The sequence below is a fragment of the Lottia gigantea genome (assembly GCF_000327385.1).
Source record: "Lottia gigantea unplaced genomic scaffold LOTGIsca_8, whole genome shotgun sequence".
Classification (NCBI taxonomy): domain Eukaryota; kingdom Metazoa; phylum Mollusca; class Gastropoda; family Lottiidae; genus Lottia; species Lottia gigantea.
The window spans coordinates 2,139,118-2,148,542 of record NW_008710662.1 but is presented as its reverse complement, the minus strand read 5'-3'; the positions used below and the strand labels follow the sequence as shown (position 1 = coordinate 2,148,542).

General features: G+C 30.1%; 1 protein-coding gene across 1 annotated transcript; it reads left to right on the top strand.

Annotated features, from left to right (window-relative positions):
- Window positions 1-453: 453 nt before the first annotated feature.
- LOTGIDRAFT_211010 (hypothetical protein) lies at window positions 454-9,124 on the top strand (the record flags this gene model as incomplete). The annotated part of the gene is made up of 14 exons (XM_009066950.1): window positions 454-603; window positions 906-983; window positions 2,392-2,613; window positions 3,373-3,459; window positions 3,654-3,719; window positions 3,982-4,050; window positions 4,208-4,303; window positions 4,492-4,594; window positions 6,114-6,193; window positions 6,445-6,540; window positions 6,759-6,911; window positions 7,073-7,139; window positions 7,379-7,451; window positions 7,658-9,124. The coding sequence occupies 14 exons, from the start codon at window positions 454-456 to the stop codon at window positions 7,674-7,676; spliced, it is 1,359 nt and encodes a 452-aa protein (XP_009065198.1). The 3' UTR covers window positions 7,677-9,124.
- Between the last annotated feature and the right edge of the window lie 301 nt (window positions 9,125-9,425).

Here is a 9,425-nt window from a genome sequence, read left to right as displayed (position 1 = left end):
CACTTCTGCCAAATTTCAAGAGTTTTTTGAAGTTTGAAGTCCCACAGAGCTTGGTTATTGATCTAGACAAGGATTGGTGTTTAGACTTGATTAGAGCCTTATTGCTGGTTGACGAGTGAACAAAGGGGCTCTTATCTCCTTTAATATAATCAGTGAAGAGCTGAGGCGTGTTAAAAACTCTAACACTGCTATACTACTGCACAGTTGACATTTTAGGTTTAGTTGGGATGTAGCAGCTATTGGAGTGACTTGTCTCTAACTTGAACTGTCAACTTGTTATATTTTTACCTGAGATATTTTTTGTGTATTATATTAAGTGTGTTTACTAACAAGGCAGATTATTGTTATTTTGGACATAAATAAGAAACAGTTCACTTTTTTTTTACAATTTTGTAAGAATCTTATAAACTTGTCAAAATGAAGGTGAAAAAAGGATTGTGTAAAAGGACTATTATGGATGTTGATAAAGACATTGAAGTAGATGTCAAATTATTTTTGGCTAATTCTTTGCAGACGTTAATATTTCAAGATGGAAATTTGTCGTCTGGTTCTTTAGATGCATTAATACAACATATTGTACCAACTTCAGATTACTACCCTGATGTAAGTATTATATCATCTTTTACTTTAATGATAATTTATGCATGATTTATGATAATTTATGCACAGAAATATTAAATTTTCTCTTTTGAGTTACAAATGAAATTATATCCATTAAAAGTTAATTGAAATTAAAGGGAATTTTTTCTTTGACAACTTAAAAGTTTTCTTGAATCTATATGATAAACAAAATGGATACTGTGCATATGAATCATTTAACTTTTAGTCTAATTTTCTTCCTGAATATTTTGTTATATCTTAATAGTTTGTCAACTACTTATAATTGTATTTGCTATGTTTTTCAGAGAACGTATATATTTGCTTTCTTGTTGAGTTCGCGGTTATTTATTCGTCCACATAATTTACTTGCTGAAGTCTGTCAGGTACGACCACTTTACATTACTTCTACTTCCATTTTCCTTGTTAACAGAATATTCACAGAATATATTTCCCCAAAATACTAAGAGGATGGTTGTCATGATAACTTCCTATGATTTGTTATAAATTATAGCTATTTGATATGCATGTATTATGAGTAACTGTCATGTATGAATAATGTCTTGTGTTTCACAGTAACGCTAATTCCAGTTAGTTTTAAATTTCCTTATCTGATAATTTGACTGCGTTAAACTTATAAACTACTGCATTGTTGGCAGTTTCACTTCTATGAGTCATTGCCCAATATTTCAATTTTTCAATTTTTCAATTTTTCAATGAAAAAAAATTCTTTAAATGAAATTTGCAAATATGATAATATTTTTATATGTATTATACATAAAGGAAAGCAAAAAAAAAATACTTTCAAGGTGAAAACCTAAAGTTATTGTAAAAGATTAATCTTTCTAAAGTTAAAGAAGCAAGGGTGTCATTTTTAAACACTATAATAGATCTGATACTTGATATTATTTTGAAAAACATTAGTCAAGGTGTCTACCGATTAAAATGCCATTTAAATCTGATGGAGAAATATTGATTTAACCATTTCAAATCCTTCAGAGCTTGATTGACAGGTGATAAGAAGATTATTAAAGTGGATTAGTAGGGATTAATGATTAGGCTAGATAGATTAAAGACTTGACAAATACTTGACTCCTATCCTAATGGCTTATTGTATATCATAGTCTATGAGGAGCCATTCTTGAGTAAACTTGAAATGCCTGGTTTAATCTTAGATATCAATATTTTTTTGGTGCTGAGGCATTAAAAAAGAAAATTTAAAGTTGAAAAAAAAAAACAACAATCAACAAAAAATAAAAGTTTACATAGACATCTCTAAAGTTTGGGTTAAATGTGCTCTTTTTTGTTAGGTTTTTTGTGCAAGAGAAAGGATTTTTATAAATATAAGTATAAAAGACCTAAAAAGCACTGGCTTGCATTGATATGATTCAAAATTTAAAAAAAATTGCATCAGAATTATGTCCAAACAAAACTGACAATAAAAAGTGAAATGTGATTTAAACAGTTGTGTCAAGCTAATAGAATTAGTGATTGATAATAATAGTGATGACAGTTTAGTGAAGGTGTCAAACTAATTATCATTAATTATATTACTTCGTTATCTCACCTGATAATTAGAGACCCTAATAGTCCAGTGGTAGGGTGTCTAAAAATGGCTATAACTGCTGACAATTGTCAAATTTGACATTTTTTATGATTTATATATTATAACTTATCAATGTCAATATACACACTATTACACAATTGTTTGGTGCATGGGGAAATAAAATTTAAGAATTTTCTTAGTTTCCTTTGTAACAGCAAAAATTAACCAAGACTCATTCCACTTTTTAGGTCTGTATATTTCAACAGAATCTGGCACAAGACAGAATAGACAAAGGCTCCCTGGGAAAGTTCGGACCACATATCGTTAATTTATTAAGTGAGTGGACAGAATTATTCCCCTATGATTTCCGAGATGAAAGAATGAAAACACATCTGAAAGATATAACACAACGTATTCTCAACATCTATCCTGAATTAAGGAAAGAAGTGAGCACAGTCATGCACAACTTAGTTGTCAAGGTAACCACCATTTTATTCTAAATTGAAAGTAGGATATTACTTTTTTCATTTTTTAAAGATTTTGACTGAAATATTGAGGTATATGGGCGTATAATTGAGCTTTTGTTAATAATGCATACTGCACATTGGCAATCAAAGGAATTGTATCCATAATTGTAGATGTGGGACAGTGTGTCTGGCCACAAAAACCTTGGAAACTTTTCAAGCGGGCATATCAATGGTGACCTTGTTAACCTGATCTAGGCAACAATTTCCTCATTTCACTTGAAGCATTTCCACTGGTTTCCTATTGTTTTCATTCACTTGAGTCATTGAAGGAAATTTCATAATGGCAAGACTCCTATTCATGTTCATGTATACAGTTGTTGTTCACGTACACTTCATGTGATGTATCATTATGCAATTCATAGTCATGAAATTGATAGTCATATGCATTAATGATGTGGAATTTAAATTATATTTAATGATGATTTGCATATTTAGATTGATAAGATCTAGTATTAAGCCTATTCATGGTTATATATGCATCAAGATATGACGCTTTAGATATGTAATTTTATAATAGAAGGAAATTTATGTCAAATGCAAGGAATAAACCTGTAGCCTACTTATAAAATCCATATGTGATATCTATCAGACAAGCATATGATAAATTTAAACTACTAAATTTACTCATTTTAGACCTATATATTTCTGTATTTATAGTGTTTTTTTGTAGTTTCTCCATATTTTTGGTTATATTACTTTCAGCTGGCCAGATTATCAAAATATGAAGAAATGTTGAGTAAATTAAATTCAGAAGCTCTGCAAAGTGCTCAAGCTCAACTTGTCCCTACTGTAAGTTTGATTTCGTTGTTTTGTTAACCTCAGCAAGTGTTACTGTGAAATTCAACTATAGTTTTGATTTTATAAGACATGATCAATGATAACTAATGAAATGATGCATCTTAAGTATTTTTTCTGATTTGAAATGTTGATTCAACTTGATATTTTAGCCATGTTTTGAAGTTAATTCCTATTTTCTATTACAGACTGATATAATTGAAGTTTGTCCATCACCTCTAGTCTTAGCCCAACAACTTACTCACATAGAACTGGTATGTTGGTCTTTTTTAACTCTCCAATTTATTTCCTGTTTTTTCTCTTGTTGAACTGGAATGTATGGTAATCAATGTACTACATTCTTTGCCCTTGGTGTTTAATGCAAGAATCTGTTCTTGTGTCAGCAAAATATGTCAGTTCTTTGCAGATACCAAGAATGGTCTTTCTACTTGTAATCCTTTTGACTTTAAGCCCATTGTGAGTTGTATTTGTTTATTATTATTTTTATCAATATTATCAACATCATTTATTTTACAGGAACGACTAAGTATGATTGGCCCAGAAGAATTTGTTCAAGCCTTCTGTAAAGAAGAGCTCACCTCAGAAGTAAGTATGATACAAGGGAAATAACTCAACTTAACAACAACATGTTTACAAAATTAACAATTTTATTTTAGAGCATATGATTAACATAATGAATACTTTGTCAATATTTCTTTTGCTAAAAACTTGATTTAATGAATTAATGTTTCTATTTTTTCAGACTACATTCCGAGATATTAAGAAAACCAGTAATTTGGAATCTTATGTTCAGTGGTTTAACCGACTGAGTTACCTCGTAGCCACAGAAATTACCTCAGTAAGTAGACAAATCTATCAAACCTGCTTTGTGCCTTAAAACATGCTGCCTGGTTGGATTTAAGAAGTGACTGCAGTAATTCAACAATTTGAAATAAAGCCTGTGTAGAATTTTGACTTTTGGTGGAAGAAATTTACTTCTTCAAAATCAAAGAGAATTTGGATCTAACAAACATTATTTGTTTTCAGCATTTAAAGAAAAAGAACCGAGTTAAAATGATAGAGTATTTTATTGATGTGGCTAAAGAATGTATAAATATTGGAAATTTCAACTCTTTAATGGCTATTATAGGTAATTTCATTATTTTCTCATAATAAATTTCTTATAGGCAATCACTTCTTTTGATAAGTTTCACTCTGTTCATTTCTAATTCACTCAATTTCCTAATCATTCTAATTTTCATGTTTCCTAATTTTGTAACCTAATTTCCTACACGTTAACATTAAAATCTTAAACTCTACTCTCATTCTATAAGATAAGACAATACAAGTCAGACATGCCTGGCATATTGCGAGCAGTGCCTATCTAGTTATATAACTTGTGTTATCTTCTCTGACCTCTCATGTTTAAACTAACTTAAAAGGTGAGTAAAGCTCTCTGATTGAGACTCAAGGGAACATTTCATCTAATCATGACATTTCTTTCCATCATATCTTTTCACCCTTTATCTCTATAAGCTCTTAGCTCTTTTCACACAAAATGAAAGTAGAATCAAAATGGCTGACAACTAAGGTAGGTTACTCTCTGAACAAACATCTTGGTGTCGGTCATGGGTTCATCAGAAACACTTATTGTACTGCACCCTGCACTGGTTAATGGTGTCACATCTCGCACATATCCTCTTGCACCTTCATTATATTTAAACGTAAAATGGACTATGATGGGTTTGTGAATATTTGTCAATATCTATCCAGCATATGTTGTAAATAACATTGAGATGTCTCGGAACGAAAATAATACTTTCTACTAATCCAAAATGTCTGACTGTCATGTCTTGAATGATGTGTTGATCAGAATGATTGTGAATTGGTTGTTTAAATCTTATGCTATGGGAAGTTTGGAACAAATTTTGATGTTGTGGCCTTGAACTTTCGTCTGATAATTGGCTAATTTCCCATAATTCAATGTTGTTATTGTTGGTCTACTGTTGTGGCTTTATAACCTCAAATGCTTAAGTATGCTTGCTATAATAAATATACCTCAATATAAGGTTTATGGGTAATTACAAATTTTGTTGCAGATTTTTGAGATTCTACTGAAGAATAGTCCATTTTTTGTTTCAAGTCACCCTGTTTTTCATTTGCACTGCTCTAGTTTCTTTTTCGCTTATTAACACACTTTCTGTTCTGTTCTGTAAAAGTTTTTTAATGTAAAAAATCTTATCGTTAAGTGTCTGTAATTTAAGGTAGGTTTTGAAATCAAATGACATGTTGCATATTCAATTGGTCTGGTCAAATGTATGTTAATGTAATGGATTGGGCAAAAAAAAATTGAATTGTATCAAATTCACGGGATTTATTTTATATGTAATGTTAAATGTAGCTGTTAATGTAATGAAAGCTCTGTTATCTTCTGTAAATGTAATTTTGGTACAAGTGTCTGTTATTATTAAATGTAGGGTGCACGGTGCTGAACCGTAGATAGCTTTGCACTTTCAGATTCGGTTGATGTACACTTATAGATATTTTATTTTGAAGGTATTTTCTTGGCATGTATGATTTTTAATGCACACACTAGTTAGTCTGTGGTAAAAGGGAAAATGCCAAATAATTTCTGGATTTTAATTTTGTTATTTTTTTGTTATTTTCAGCTGGTATGAATCTCAGTCCAGTCACAAGATTAAAGAAAACTTGGGCCAAAGTTCACAAAGATAAATTTGATATTCTAGAGGTAATAAAATTGATTTTTTTATAAAAATAATATACAATATCTTCTGCATGTGGAATGCATATAACCGAAAGAAATACTCATCTAATGGTATATCAAGATATATTGTACCACTACTGCAGGGTTCATGTGGGGCCAGAAATTAAGAGACATAGTATTGTTTTAGTATGTACTGGCATTGGATTGAACTCAAATAAAACCAACTTGATCTTACAGAATAAAGATATTCATTTCTTCTTCATCTTCTATTTCAGCATCAAATGAATCCATGGAATAATTTTGGATGTTACCGATCCTGTTTAAAAGCTGCTATGTGGAGGTCACAAGGGGCTGTTGAAGATCGAGAAAAGGTAATTACTAAGAATTTTTTACTAATCAAATGGAGAACATCCAATGATTCATAAACATATTTTCAGCCAGTATCAGTAGTAATTAACCGGTGTTTCTGATACACGTAACAAATTTAGAAAACCTTTACCATCCCCTTTAATCAATTAATTCAATAGGGTTCAGTTCACATCTGAAGCAATTTTTACTATTTTAACATTGCCTCTATTTATCATTTCAGATTGTGGTGCCATTCTTCAGTTTGTTTGTTAAAGATTTGTATTTCCTCAATGAAGGATGTTCCAATAAAATAGATGGCGGTCATATCAATTTTGAGAAATTCTGGCAATTAGCCAAACAGATCTCTGAATTTATCGCTTGGCAACAAGTTGAGGTTAGTATACAATTTCATTGAATGTTTTTTTCAACAATTATTTCAAATTAAATGACACATGAAGATTTTATAAAATTACAAATTTATAAAAAACACTAAGTACATTTTGTGAACTGACTACAGAGAAAATTTACTGATTATTTTTATTTTGCTTATTTCAGTGTCCATTTAAGAAAGAAAATAAAACATTACATTATGTATTAACATCACCAGTGTTCTCAGAAACCAGTAAGTATACAATTAAATAGAATTCCATATCTTGTTGTATTGATACAGATAGTTAGAAATGCATGCAAAGTTTACAAAAAATATGTAGAAAATAAACAAAGGTTAATTGATTAAAGAGATTGATGTTGAAGAGATTGATATTAAAGAGATTGATATTAAAGAGATTGATATTAAAGAGATTGATATTTAAGAGGTTGATATTAAAGAGATTGATAATTGTCTGTTATTATTAATTTCAGCACTGTCTTTAGCATCATTTGAATGTGAACCACCAGAAAACAGTTTTGATAAAGAACGACACAAGACACTCAAGTATGTATTTTCTTTTACACAGATGTCTATCTTCTTGACAAGTATTCTCTTACTCTTAATGCAAACAAATCAGAGTTAAAAGTGGCTAAGCTTGTTATGTAAATAATCAACATTGTTTTGACTATTAGAAGGCTTGGAAATTATTCTGACAAAAATTATGCTTTATTTTCAAATGAACTTATGTTGCTTATTTATTTTATTTTTAGATCGGAAGCTGGTTTATGACTATCTACAGATCCATGTTATTTTTGGTGCTCAAGACTTATAAATACTGTAGGTAAATCAGTAAGACCATAGTGACTTTAATAACTCAATGGTTATTCTTGCCTAATAGTGCTTTAAATTACATGTGACATGAAAATAGTCAATAATGATATCAGATGAAAGAGCTTTCTGATCATGGACACTTCAGCACCATTTATCAAGTGAGAAGAAAGAAAGTTTAGAAGAAAGAAAGGGAATGAATTTAAGCAGAACGAAGTAGTAAATGGGATAGGAATGAATTTGCTTGATAAGAACCGTTTGCAGTCAGGAATCATGAAAGTACTGAATCACATACCCTCACTTCAAAGCTCAAAATGTTAACTGACGTTATATGTATGTCTTGCTGAAGCTGAAAAGTGAGCTTAATTACAAGAGAATGGATTAGTAGGTTCTAATGGTGTTTTAATACTAATGTAGTGCTATAAGTGAAAGTTGCTAATTGCACTTGCAACAGATGACAATAAAAACTTTATAGTCCTAGCGATGACTCTAAACTCTATGCATTATAAAGTGCAAATGTTCAAATAAATTGTAAATAGAAACCCCAAAACTCTACTAAGATTTTTGTTAGATTGTTTTTCATTTTCATAATCATTTGTATATTTATTCATTTAATTCATGGAATTGTACATTTACTGAATTTACTATTATAGAAATATCATGGTACATGAAAAGAAATGTATAAATAATTGCTGAGAAATATTTGTAAATATTCCTGCCAAGAATATCATTTCACTTAAAATTATTATTCATTCATTTCTTCATAAATAGGATAAATGTATACGACATTTTTTCATATTTCCGAAAAAATAGAATGCTTTTGTTAAAACTGTTTTGTTAAGAATTATAGGAAAATGGCATTTCTTTGAAACACTTAGTAAATCAAGAAATATTTTTGTCAACGATATTTTTACCAGTATTAAGATATGTGCTAGTCTTTGAATTTCTAGCATCATGGCACATATTACAACATCTAATAGCACAGAATCATTTTCACCTTTATTTATAAATCATTCCCCATACCGGTTCTTTAAAGCCTTAGTGATAATCCAAAGAAATGTGCACTTGTTTGAGAATATGCACAATTATGAAGTTATTTCTCTCAATATACTGTGAAACTTTCCTTGTACTACACAATATACTTGCAATAAAACTGTAACTATTACTGTTTAAACTAGTGCTGGGTATTTGATATATCATGCCATCACTTGGTAAAAAATATAAAACTTATTGCATTATTTTCATCTGAATGCAGTGCTTTAACATTTTTAACCTTTGACACTTTGTTCTATTTCTCCTTGAATTGTTTCTCTCTATCCCATTATTTATTAACATATTTATATTATTACAAAATATGTAAATAAAATAACATTAGAAAAATTAAATAAAACTTTAAAATTTTTTTTCAGAATATGAATGTCTTTCACTCGGATCTCTAGGTTAGTGAGCAAACATCCTACTCAGATCTCTAGGTTAGCGAGCAAACATCTAACTCAGATCTCTAGAATAGCGAGCAAACATCATACTCAGATCTCTAGAATAGTGAGCAAACATCCTACTCAGATCTCTAGGTTAGTGAGCAAACATCTAACTCAGATCTCTAGAATAGTGAGCAAACATCCTACTCAGATCTCTAGAATAGTGAGCAAACATCCGACTCAGATCTCTAGGTTAGTGGGCAAACATCCTACTCAGATCTCTAGGTTAGTG